This window comes from Alosa sapidissima, chromosome 4, assembly GCF_018492685.1.
Source record: "Alosa sapidissima isolate fAloSap1 chromosome 4, fAloSap1.pri, whole genome shotgun sequence".
Taxonomy (NCBI): domain Eukaryota; kingdom Metazoa; phylum Chordata; class Actinopteri; order Clupeiformes; family Clupeidae; genus Alosa; species Alosa sapidissima.
This window is the reverse complement of record NC_055960.1, coordinates 2,117,299-2,130,716: the sequence shown is the minus strand read 5'-3', so window position 1 is coordinate 2,130,716 and position 13,418 is coordinate 2,117,299. Positions and strand designations below refer to the sequence as shown.

The 13,418-nt window shown below is 35.4% G+C and overlaps 1 protein-coding gene across 4 annotated transcripts in view; it reads left to right on the top strand.

Moving 5' to 3' along the window:
• Window positions 1–13,418, top strand: part of pcbp4 (poly(rC) binding protein 4) — a 129,920-nt gene that overhangs the window by 49,256 nt on the left and 67,246 nt on the right. For all 4 annotated transcript variants that reach the window (XM_042088901.1, XM_042088902.1, XM_042088899.1 and 1 more), the window contains one exon: window positions 11,589–11,621. In XM_042088901.1, the coding sequence (XP_041944835.1) occupies window positions 11,589–11,621 (33 nt within the window). The remainder of the gene's footprint in view (window positions 1–11,588; window positions 11,622–13,418) is intronic.

The window sequence follows — 13,418 nt, the reverse complement described above, 5'->3', positions numbered from 1 at the left end:
GAATACATACCACAAAATAAACAAAGAAAATGCAAACACTTCATTTCATGTTTGGGATCTCTATCTATCTATCTATCTATCTATCTATCTATCTATCTATCTATCTATTTCTCTGTCATATCCTCACCCCCTGCTTCATTCCTCTTCTCGCCCCCATAAGTCTGTCCCAACCACTGCCGCATTTAGTTTCATCTTAACTTAATAAAAAGGAGATATCAATTATCATCAACAATGTCAAGCCAGCTGGAACCTGCCACTCGTTTTCTCTCCCTCTCGTGTGCGCTCAGACACGTTCTCAATTAAATGGAGTAGCATAGGGCCTACGTTCAAGTTGGATCTTTATAGAGAGGACCCGAAAATTATCATCTTTATGTAACATGCTGTTGGTGCATGTTGACATGGTATACTTTCTCTATCAAGAGTGAAAAACAGTTTGCAGTACAGCTACTATTTATTGTCTAAATGTTGGTCCCTCCTCTGTCTCTTGGTGCCCTATGCACAGTGCGTGATGCGTGTGGTGGTGGTGATCACTGATCAGGCAACTTTTAAAAATTTACAATTTTCGCCTACAAGCTCCTCACGTTCCATCTTCAGCTAACTCCATAGACAATAAAATAAACAATCTTGCCGCTTCAGGTTTTGCGGCCTCCGTTACATGACATCAGCCGCCCACATAGGAAATAGGTAAACACAATGCGTTAATATTTCGAAACTCGTTATGTATTTGTGTTATGTACATGTGTTATGTACTTTTTACTTTACTGGCTAACTCCCTCCTCTTTCAGTCTATGCTCCCTGCTCTGGCTCTGTTCGTTCTTCCTTAATTCCTCGTGTTTTCTGGTAGACGCTCCGTTCATTTCCATGGTCTCTCGCGCTGGTTTCACTGCAAACTGCGCGCAGTCAATGGGCGTATTAAACATCACCACGTAGCATTACGGCACAGTGGTCATGTAGGAAGTACTGCCAGGGGGATATATGACCGAGAACAGAGCCTTATGTATCATGCATGTAATGCCTAATGCATCACCGGCCAAACTGGCTAGTAAATTAACACCCGCCAAAATGAATTTTAACCCGCATTTGGCAGGGTGGCGGGTGTTAATTTAGAACCCTGATCATAGTTAATAAGTTTGAGTGTAACACACATTGTTTTTAAACAATACCTTCAAAATTCAATATAAAAAAACATGAAAATATCAATTTGTCAAGATGAATCTTACACTATACAATAGACATTAGGTGAAAAGTATGAAAGATAGACAGTGTTGTTTCTCCTCAGTAAATTCAAAATCATTTTTACAGTTACAAATCCTGATACACACACACACACAATACATATGAGACGCTATCCCTAAGGTGGTGCAAAAGTCTGTGCACCTGCAGAAAAGATTTGTAACTGTAGGACAACTTTTTGTACATAGAATATTGATTTGTAATTGTAGAATATATTTGTAATGGTAAAATATTTTTAACTGTAGAATGATTTGTAGCTGTAAAACCGATCCGTACGGAGCCCCGGATATGTCATGGGGAAAAAAAATAATAAGTTGTGGCCACGAAATAGCAATTCGTTCCCACAAAATAATAAGTTGTGGCCACAAAATAGCAATTCGTTCCCACAAAGTACTAATTTGTGGCCACAAAATATTAATTCGTTCCCACAAAATAGTAATTCGTTCCCATGAAATAGGTAATTCGTGGCCACGAAATATTAATTAGTTCCCACGAAATAGTAATTTGTGGCCACGAAATAGGTAGGCCTATAGGCTGTGCACTGGACAGCTGGATGAGCAAATCAAGCGCAACTCCTCAAACAGGAACAGTCGCTGTCACACAATGGACGAATGAAACATACAGCTTAAATTATGTAAACTTCCCACAACTTCAATATTTGACAACATACCATGAATGGTACTTCAAGTATGTGCTATTTTAGATAGATTGCTGCTGGGCTATATGTCTTGGTTCATGTCTGTTAACAACTCATTGCCGTCATGGTGATGCGCGTATTTCGAGGTTATGGAAATAGCATGCACTATGCCATTAATAAAGCTAGAATAATACATGTTTCGAATTATATAATGTTTCTATAGTACAAAATGTTATTTCACTCTGTTTTTATGTGGTTAAAGCCACCACACATCCAAATAAGTGCCCTTCATGACCCACAGGCCGTCAGTCTCCATAGGTTAACATGGCAAAACTCGACCCCTTACCTGATAGCCCCAAATATATTTGCATCTTTCTAAAACTGCTTTTCCATGTCTCACCTGCATAAAATATAGTATAAACACAGATATGTGTGCATTGACTTAGAATAAATGGGGTTTACTGTCTGGTCAGGACAAATAGGTGTTTCAATCGTCCCCCCATAGAAATTTAGCATTATAGGCTGTTTTGCATCCATTACAAACAAACATGCAATGTGAACGTCTGGGATTGGGGAGAGCACTAAATGCTCTACTGAATAAGCATGAAGTCAAACCTTTAAATGAAAAACACTCTTTAATAATAAAAAAAAAAAACAACGCTAATGAAGTAAACTTATGACCATCAGAAATCGTTTATCGCCTGTAACTCCGTGATAACAGGACGTAACAGGAAAGCATTTGGCTGAGCAACGGAGGTTAATATGCTCTATGTTTTGTCCAAATGATGTCTGTCTATCATCGTTGCACTCGGAGAAAACCAGAATGTTTCATTCGTCCACCGTTTCAATCGTCCCGGTTGTACCCTACTGCAAACCAGAGAATTGAGAGCTGGTGGGGAGTGATGAGAAAAGACACGACAGGCTTCTACTGGCGCTCGATTTGCTCACCCAACTGTCCAGTGCACGTTAGATAATACATATTTCGTGGCCACAAATTACTATTTCGTGGGAACGAATTAATATTTCGTGGCCACAAATTACCTATTTCGTGGGAACGAATTACTATTTTGTGGGAACTAATTAATATTTCGTGGCCACAAATTAGTACTTTGTGGGAACGAATTGCTATTTTGTGGCCACAACTTATTATTTTGTGGGAACGAATTGCTATTTCGTGGCCACAACTTATTATTTTTTTTTCCCAAAGACATATCCGGGGCTCCGTAGATCCGTACCCGTAGAATAGATTTGTAATTGTAGTGCATATTTGTGATATTGACAATTACTTGTACAGATAATTTTTACAGTTACAAATAATTTCTACAGTTTCAAAACGTGATACACACGTACAAAACATTTGAGTCTAATTACAGTGCATGAAAATGCACTGTACTGTTCTTCCAAGGCATTTTATTATTATTCTTCTTCTAACGCACTTAATGCAGCTTCAACCGTTTAACGTAGAAACTTCATTCAAACTATGTTACGTAGGTCTTACTTAGGACATGGGTGCTATGTATTTTTCATCTTTGTAACTTTTATACTTTTCAAACTATTAATTAAAAACTAATCAAAATTTCCCCATAGACTTAACATGGGCTGATGACATCACAATAGAGCCGTTAAGCAATTAGAATCCTATGGCAGGTGTTCCGGCCACCTGCATCAACTGCCAGTCTCAGGCTTTAAGCATACAAACTGGCCCTATTAAGACTACACATCCTGTTCAACTGCTTCCGCTGCCAAAAACTGTTTCAAAAAAGTCCTCATTACAATATTTCACTGTTAAACAATTTAACCCTTTAAACTACTGAACTTTTTAACTGTTCAGCCATTGTAACTGTTACTTGTCATCAACTATGACTCCTACCCACTGAAGCTAGTTAGCATGGTTAGCATAGTTAGCATATTAGCATGCTAGCATGTTAGCATTTTTAGCAAAACTGTTAAAAATGATTTTCTAAGTTAGTTAAATAACGTGGTTAGCATAGTTAGCATGCTAGCGTGTTAGCATGCTAGTTAGCATTTTTAGCAAAACTGCTAAAAATGATTAGCTAAGTTAGCTAAGTAACATGGTTAGCATAGTTAGCATGCTAGCATGTTAACATGCTAGTTAGCATTTTTAACAAAACTGCTAAAAATGATTAGCTAAGTTAGCTAAGTCACATGGTTAGCATAGTTAGCATGCTAACATGTTAGCATGCTAATTAGCATTTTAAGCAAAACTGCTTAAAATGATTAGCTAAGTTAGCTAAGTAACATGGTTAGCATAGTTAGCATGTTAGTTAGCATTTTTAGCAAAACTGCTTAAAATGATTAGCTAAGTTAGCTAAGTCACATGGTTAGCATGCTAGCATGCTAGTTAGCATTTTTAGCAAAACTGCTTAAAATGATGAGCTAAGTCAGCTAAGTAACATGGTTAACATACTTAGCATTTTAACATTGTTAGCATGCTAGTTAGCATAGTAACTTGGTTAACATTATTATCTTTGTTAACATAGTTAGCATAACTGCTAGCAAACATTAGAGCCATTCCAAGTGTCAGTTATCGTCAACTATCTACCTAAATAATTTAACCATTTAAACTATCCACTTATTTAACCGTTCAATCATTCCAACTATATTAAACCTTATCTACCAAGTAAATCATTTACCTATATAAACTATCCACCTATTTAACTGTTCAGTCATGCCAACTATATTAAACCCCATCTACCTAGCAACTAATATAGTTTGTTTTTACTCTGTATGATACTTTACATCATATTTTTTGCATTTTCATGCACTGTATTTCCTTCAGGAAATGCTTTTCTAGTATTCTTCCATAATAGTTCTTATTCTTCTTCTAACGCATTTAATGCAGCTTCAACCGTTTAACGTAGAAACTTCATTCAAACTATGTTACGTAGGTCTTACTTGGGACATGGGTGCTATGTATTTTTCAGCTTTGTAACTTTTATACTTTTTAAACTATTAATTAAAAACTAGTCAAAATTTCCCCATAGACTTAACATGGGCTGATGACATCACAATAGAGCCGTTAAGCAATTAGAATCCTATGGCAGGTGTTCGGGCCACCTGGACCAACTGCCAGTCTCAGGCTTTAAGCATACAAACTGGCCCTATTAAGACTACACATCCTGTTCAACTGCTTCCTCTGCCAAAAACTGTTTCAAAATAAAAGTCCTCACTATAATATTTTACTGTTAAAACAATTTAACCCTTTAAACTACTGAACTTTTTAACTGTTTAGCCATTGTAACTGTTACTTGTCATCAACTATGACTCCTACCCACTGTAGCTAGTTAGCTAAGTCACATGGTTAGCATAGTTAGCATGCTAACATGTTAGCATGTTAGTTAGCATTTTTAGCAAAACTGCTTAAAATGATTAGCTAAGTTAGCTAAGTCACATGGTTAGCATGCTAGCATGTTAGCATGCTAGTTAGCATTTTTAGCAAAACTGCTTAAAATGATTAGCTAAGTTAGCTAAGTCACATGGTTAGCATAGTTAGCATGTTAGCATGCTAGTTAGCATTTTTAGCAAAACTGCTTAAAATGATTAGCTAAGTTAGCTAAGTCACATGGTTAGCATAGTTAGCATGTTAGCATGCTAGTTAGCATTTTTAGCAAAACTGCTTAAAATGATTAGCTAAGTTAGCTAAGTCACATGGTTAGCATGCTAGCATGTTAGCATGTTAGTTAGCATTTTTAGCAAAACTGCTTAAAATGATTAGCTAAGTTAGCTAAGTCACATGGTTAGCATAGTTAGCATGTTAGCATGCTAGTTAGCATTTTTAGCAAAACTGCTTAAAATGATTAGCTAAGTCAGCTAAGTAACATGGTTAGCATATTTAGCATGTTAGCATAGTTAGCATGTTAGTTAGCATAGTTAACATAACTGCTAAAAATGATTAACTAAGTTAGCTAAGTAATATGGTTAGCATGTTAGCATGCTAGTTAGCATAACTGCTAAAAATGATTAGCTAAGTTAGCTAAGTCACATGGTTAGCATACTTAGCATTTTAACATTGTTAGCATGTTAGTTAGCATAGTAACTTGGTTAACATTATTATCTTTGTTAACATAGTTAGCATAACTGCTAGCAAACATTAGAGCCATTTCAAGTGTCAGTTATCGTCAACTATCTACCTAAATAATTTAACCATTTAAACTATCCACTTATTTAACTGTTCAGTCATTCCAACTATATTAAACCTCATCTACCTAGCAACCAATATAGTTTGTTTTTACTCTGTATGATATTTTACATCATATTTTTTGCATTTTCATGCACTGTATTTCCTTCAGGAAATGCTTTTCTAGTTCTTATTACAGTGCATGAAAATGCACTGTACTGTTCTTCCTAGGCTTCTTATTCTTCTTCTTCTTCTAACGCATTTAATGCAGCTTCAACCGTTTAACGTAGAAACTTCATTCAAACTATGTTACGTAGGTCTTACTTGGGACATGGGTGCTATGTATTTTTCAGCTTTGTAACTTTTATACTTTTTAAACTATTAATTAAAAACTAATCAAAATTTCCCCATTGACTTAACATTATGATTATGACATCACAATACGGCCGTTAAGCAATTAGAATCCTATGGCAGGTGTTCGGGCCACCTGGACCAACTGCCAGTCTCAGGCTTTAAGCATACAAACTGGCCCTATTAAGACTACACATCCTGTTCAACTGCTTCCTCTGCCAAAAACTGTTTCAAAATAAAAGTCCTCACTACAATATTTCACTGTTAAACAATTCAACCCTTTAAACTACTGAACTTTTTAACTGTTCAGCCATTGTAACTGTTACTTGTCATCAACTATGACTCCTACCCACTGTAGCTAGTTAGCTAAGTTAGCTAAGTAACATGGTTAGCATAGTTAGCATGCTAGCATGTTAGCATGCTAGTTAGCATTTTTAGCAAAACTGCTTAAAATGATTAGCTAAGTTAGCTAAGTCACATGGTTAGCATAGTTAGCATGCTAGCATGTTAGCATGCTAGTTAGCATTTTAACAAAACTGCTTAAAATGATTAGCTAAGTTAGCTAAGTCACATGGTTAGCATAGTTAGCATGCTAGCATGTTAGCATGCTAGTTAGCATTTTTAGCAAAACTGCTAAAAATGATTAGCTAAGTTAGCTAAGTCATATGGTTAGCATAGTTAGCATGCAAGCATGTTAGCATGCTAGTTAGCATTTTTAGCAAAACTGCTAAAAATGATTAGCTAAGTTAGCTAAGTCACATGGTTAGCATGCTAGCATGTTAGCATGTTAGTTAGCATTTTTAGCAAAACTGCTTAAAATGATGAGCTAAGTCAGCTAAGTAACATGGTTAACATTGTTAGCATGTTAGTTAGCATAGTTAGCATAACTGCTAAAAATGATTAACTAAGTTAGCTAAGTCACATGGTTAGCATACTTAGCATTTTAACATTGTTAGCATGCTAGTTAGCATAGTAACTTGGTTAGCATTATTATCTTTGTTAATATAGTTAGCATAACTGCTAGCAAACATTAGAGCCATTCCAAGTGTCAGTTATCGTCAACTATCTACCTAAATAATTTAACCATTTAAACTATCCACTTATTTAACTGTTCAGTCATTCCAACTATATTAAACCTCATCTACCTAGCAACCAATATAGTTTGTTTTTACTCTGTATGATATTTTACATCATATTTTTTGCATTTTCATGCACTGTATTTCCTTCAGGAAATGCTTTTCTAGTTCTTATTACAGTGCATGAAAATGCACTGTACTGTTCTTCCTAGGCTTCTTCTTATTCTTCTTCTAACGCATTTAATGCAGCTTCAACCGTTTAACGTAGAAACTTCATTCAAACTATGTTACGTAGGTCTTACTTGGGACATGGGTGCTATGTATTTTTCAGCTTTGTAACTTTTATACTTTTTAAACTATTAATTAAAAACTAGTCAAAATTTCCCCATAGACTTAACATGGGCTGATGACATCACAATAGAGCCGTTAAGCAATTAGAATCCTATGGCAGGTGTTCAGGCCACCTGGACCAACTGCCAGTCTCAGGCTTTAAGCATACAAACTGGCCCTATTAAGACTACACATCCTGTTCAACTGCTTCCTCTGCCAAAAACTGTTTCAAAATAAAAGTCCTCACTATAATATTTTACTGTTAAACAATTTAACCCTTTAAACTACTGAACTTTTTAACTGTTCAGCCATTGTAACTGTTACTTGTCATCAACTATGACTCCTACCTACTGTAGCTAGTTAGCTAAGTTAGCTAAGTAGCATGGTTAGCATGCTAGCATGTTAGCATGCTAGTTAGCATTTTTAGCAAAACTACTAAAAATGATTAGCTAAGTTAGCTAAGTCACATAGTTAGCATAGTTAGCATGCTAGCATGTTAGCATGCTAGTTAGCATTTTTAACAAAACTGCTTAAAATGATTAGCTAAGTTAGCTAAGTCACATGGTTAGCATAGTTAGCATGTTAACATGCTAGTTAGCATTTTTAGCAAAACTGCTTAAAATGATTAGCTAAGTCAGCTAAGTAACATGGTTAGCATAGTTAGCATAGTTAGCATAACTGCTAAAAATAATTAGATAAGTTAGCTAAGTCACATGGTTAGCATAGTTAGCATTTTAACATTGTTAGCATGCTAGTTAGCATAGTAACTTGGTTAACATTATTATCTTTGTTAACATAGGTAGCATAACTGCTAGCAAACATTAGAGCCATTCCAAGTGTCAGTTATCGTCAACTATCTACCTAAATAATTTAACCATTTAAAGTATCCACTTATTTAACCGTTCAATCATTCCAACTATATTAAACCTTATCTACCAAGTAAATCATTTACCTATATAAACTATCCACCTATTTAACTGTTCAGTCATTCCAACTATATTAAACCTCATCAACCTAGCAACCAATATAGTTTGTTTTTATTCTGTATGATATTTGACATCATATATCACTGTATTTCCTTCAGGAAATGCTTTTCTAGTTATTCTTCTTCTTCTAACGCTTTTTGTGCGTTTAATACAGCTTCAACTGTTTAACGTAGAAACTTCATTCAAACTGCATTGCGTAGGTCTTACTATGTATTTTTCAACTTTGTAACTTTTATACTTTTTAAACTATTAATTAAAAACTACTACAATTTCCCCATTGACTTAACATTAGATTATGACATCACATTAGCAATTAGAATCCTATGCCAGGTGTTCAGGCCACCTGGATCACCATATATGGCTCTGGCCAGGCCACCTGGATCAACTGTGAGTTTCTCAGGGTTTATGACATCATAGCAATTAGAATATTGTGCCAGGTGGCCAGGCCATCTTGATCAACTGTCAGTTTCTCAGGCTTTAAGCATACAGTCTCATTCTATGCTATAAGCCTGAGAAACTGTTCAGTCATTCCAACTATATTAAACCTCATCTATCTAGCAAATAGTTTAACCTTTTAAACTATCCACCTATTTAACTGTTCAGTCATTCCAACTATATTAAACATCATCTATCTAGCAAATAGTTTAACCTTTTAAACTATCCACCTAATTAACTGTTCAGTCATTCCAACTATATTAAATCTCATCTACCTAGTTCAGTCATTCCAACTATATTAAAACTCATCTATCTAGCAAATAGTTTAACCTTTTAAACTATCCACCTATTTAACTGTTCAGTCATTCCAACTATATTAAACATCATCTATCTAGCAAATAGTTTAACCTTTTAAACTATCCACCTAATTAACTGTTCAGTCATTCCAACTATATTAAATCTCATCTACCTAGTTCAGTCATTCCAACTATATTAAAACTCATCTACCTAGCAAATAATTTAACCATTTAAACTATCCACCTATTTAACTGTTCAGTCATTCCAACTATATTAAACCTCATCTACCTAGCAAATAATTTAACCATTTAAACTATCCACCTATTTAACTGTTCAGTCATTCCAACTATATTAAACCTCATCTACCTAGCAAATAATTTAACCTTTTAAACCATCCACCTATTTAACTGTTCAGTCATTCCAACTATATTAAACCTCATCTACCTAGTTCAGTCATGCCTATGCACATTCATTAAACTTCCAGTCTGTCAACAACTTTTAAACTATTTACCTTCAACTTTTAAACAGTCTACTTTTAAACTATCTATTAAACTAGCTGTCTATCAACAACTTTTAAACTATCTACTGGCTATCAACAACTTTTAAACTATCTACATTCAGCTTTTAAACAGTCTACTTTTAAACTATCAACTTTTATTAAGCTATGCAGCCACTATGTCTATCCTAGCATCACCGTAGTAACCATCTCTGTATTATCTATTTTAACTATGATACATGATATTTTACATCACAACTTTAGCATTTTCATGCACTGGTAATTCCATGGAATTGCATTTCTAGTTTTATTTTCAAATCTCTTAAACAATTTCATTACATAACCAGGAACAACAACTTCAGGTAAATAACATAAACATATGTTTACAAACAAGCATCAACAACATACTTTAACATGGTGAACAAAACATCAATTCATATTAACATTCACACACATATATATAAACAATTAAAATGTTAGAAGAAATTCAATACATTTAACAACCATACATCATATGATTCGATACAATATATAATTATCAATATAATTTGTCCTACACATAAGGTTATATATACACTAACGCCACATTCACACCAGATCCGTGGTGTGTGCGTTGTCATAGCTGTGGCATGGTTGTGTGTGTGTGTGTGTGTGTGTGTGTGTGTGTGCATCTACTTGTAAGCCTAGCAGACGATGGGGTGTAAATGCTATTGGAGTTGGTGTCTCTGCCTGTGCCTGTGTTAGAAGGATAGGCAAAGTGTATATGCTTTCTACCCAACATGGGACTTGACCAAACTCAAAATAAAGAAATTGTCAGATAAGAAAAGTAGAAATTGAATTACAAATCTAACCAAACTACTGTATTATCACTATAATCCCTGTCATTATTGTTATTAGCAACACTCTTATCACAACCAGAAATTTGCATGTGCTCAGTTGGGAGCACACACACACACTGTCTTACCCAGCTGTCTTACCCAGCTGAGCACATCATTGTCTTCCTCTTCATCCAGAAGCTACCCATCCTTGTTCCATGTCCATGCCATCGTGGTCCTTGGGGTCATGTTTGCCATCAGCAGTTGGCTGCTTTCACCCCAGTTGCACGTACTTCTCTCCCTCCATCTAAAATAACAAATAACACAGGTCTGATAGTGAATAGGTTGTTTAGTTTTATTTTGCATTACTTCCACATAATCTTTAGAAATCCAAAGTAGCCTATACACCAGACTGAACCATATGGGGCGGTGAAATGTAAAGGTCATCATGATCTTTTTACCAACAACAACATAAAACCATGTGTTTGTTTAGTTTATGACTTAAAAGTTATAATTTTTATGACATTATTAAGCCTACTTGATGATGATATGTAAGTGTTCTCTGGGGAGCCCCGTCAGTGCTGGGCCCTTAGAATGGTCCTAGCTGCTATGTGGTTCAGCTCCGGAACATATCTGTTCACCAAAGTAAATTTTTTAGCAGTCTGGTAGATCAGTAAAGAGCAATAAGTAATACACTAAGACAATATTATCAAATCAAGAAGTTTTTTTCCTAAGCTATGGAAAGCTAAAATTGTTCAAATGTTGCCTAAGATGTATTTCATTTTTCTCCACAGAAAGGAGAGACTGTCAAGCGAATACGGGAAGAGGTAAGCCTAGATAAATCCTTTCAGTATCTAGTGAATGCAAACAAATTCACTCTGTGTCTGAATGAAGTTTATAAGTTAAACAGTTCAATTTAGATGTGATCAAAAGAATAATTAAAAGAATAATAAGAACTAGAGATTAATTTCCTAAGGGAAATACCAGTGCATGCAAAGTGGTAAATGAATAGTTGCTAATGTGTTGCGAGTGCCTACGATCAATATTCCTAGTTCAAGTTCCAAGTTTATATGTTAAACGGTTCTTTAGCAATTGTATACAGAAAAATCCTTGAAGAGAGTGAGGAGAGATGAGGACATTAAAGGAATGTTCCGGAGCAAAAATAACCTAGGCTCTATTTTCAGGTTCAAACAGTTGTTTGAGAGCATAATTATGTTAATTGGTGCAGTTTTGAGCAATACAGTTGTTTGCATTAACACCAAATTGTCTTACAATGCAAGTAGTTTTGATACGGGACAATGACAAAACCAACTACTGGGCTTGGGTAGAAACTGCCGTCAGATCAGGCTGCGTTCACCCAGCCTAGATTATTAGCAAATTTCAATCGGACAATTTGACCGGAGATATAATTTTGTGAGACAGTTCATTTTTTTGACAAAGAAAACCCTGTTAACATGGCCAAGTTAACATGGCCAGCAACATTGCTGGACATCAGTTAAATTATCTGACCACAATCTGCAAATCCAGAGTGGTGAAGAAAGGACAAGCAATTTGCGGTGACATGTTACATCCCCTATTCTAGGCGTATGAGGTGCTGCCATCAGGCAGAAGATATAGTAGGGTGTCGTCCTTACAAACCAACCGGGCTCGTAAATAATTTATCCACCATTACAATACTGAACAAGTTAGGGAAAATAACTTGATCCACTTTTTTGTGTGATAATACTGCACTTTGGTATAATATTAAAATGTCACTGATGATGTTGCACCTTACTATTGACAGCACACTGGTGCTAATGATACTGCACTTTTATATTTTAGAACGTAGAGATACTTGGTGTTGTGTATTGTTGTTAGGTGGGGGTGAGGGAGGGTTTAGTGGTCCTGTTGTTGTCTGTTGTCGGTCTATCTATCTGATAGAGCTGTATGGTGCAAGAAGAATTTCTGAAAAAATCCAAGAATGTCTATCTATCTAAGTGCAAAGGGCAAAGACACACATCAAAAACAAACTCTATTTTTAACCACTGACAATGTTCAAAATAGAATGACACTTCTGTTGTAGTGTGGTGAGGTATTCTCCCTAAAGGTTCCCTAATAGTTGCACAAAATTACCTTTAGGGAGCGTTCCTTAATGGATAAAAAAAATATGTATCCTTAATATGACCATCAGGGAATGTCCCCTATAATAGACAAGAAGAATTATCTATTAATAATTTGAGATAGTACATTTGTTCCTAGTCTAAGGGGACATTCAATCACAGAACAACACGGTCCTCGTTTTAATGTTTGATCATTAGACACTTCCATGCATACATAATAGACGTAAATTAGGTATTTTCCCTAAAGGTTCCCTAATAGTTTAACAAAATTACGTTTTGCGTTCCTTAATGGATAAAAAAAATATGTATCCTTAATATGACCATCAGGGAACGTCCCCTAAAGGTATAGTTTTGTGCAACTATTAGGGATTTTTGCTTCTTTGCTCACATAGGCTACCACTGCCTGGATCCCATATACAAAATCACTCACACCAGATTTGCAGTTTTTACCTGGTACTCATAAAATTGTGACTTAGATCGCACATAGAGCTTTCTTATAGATTCTGTTGTGTTGGAACAGTTTGC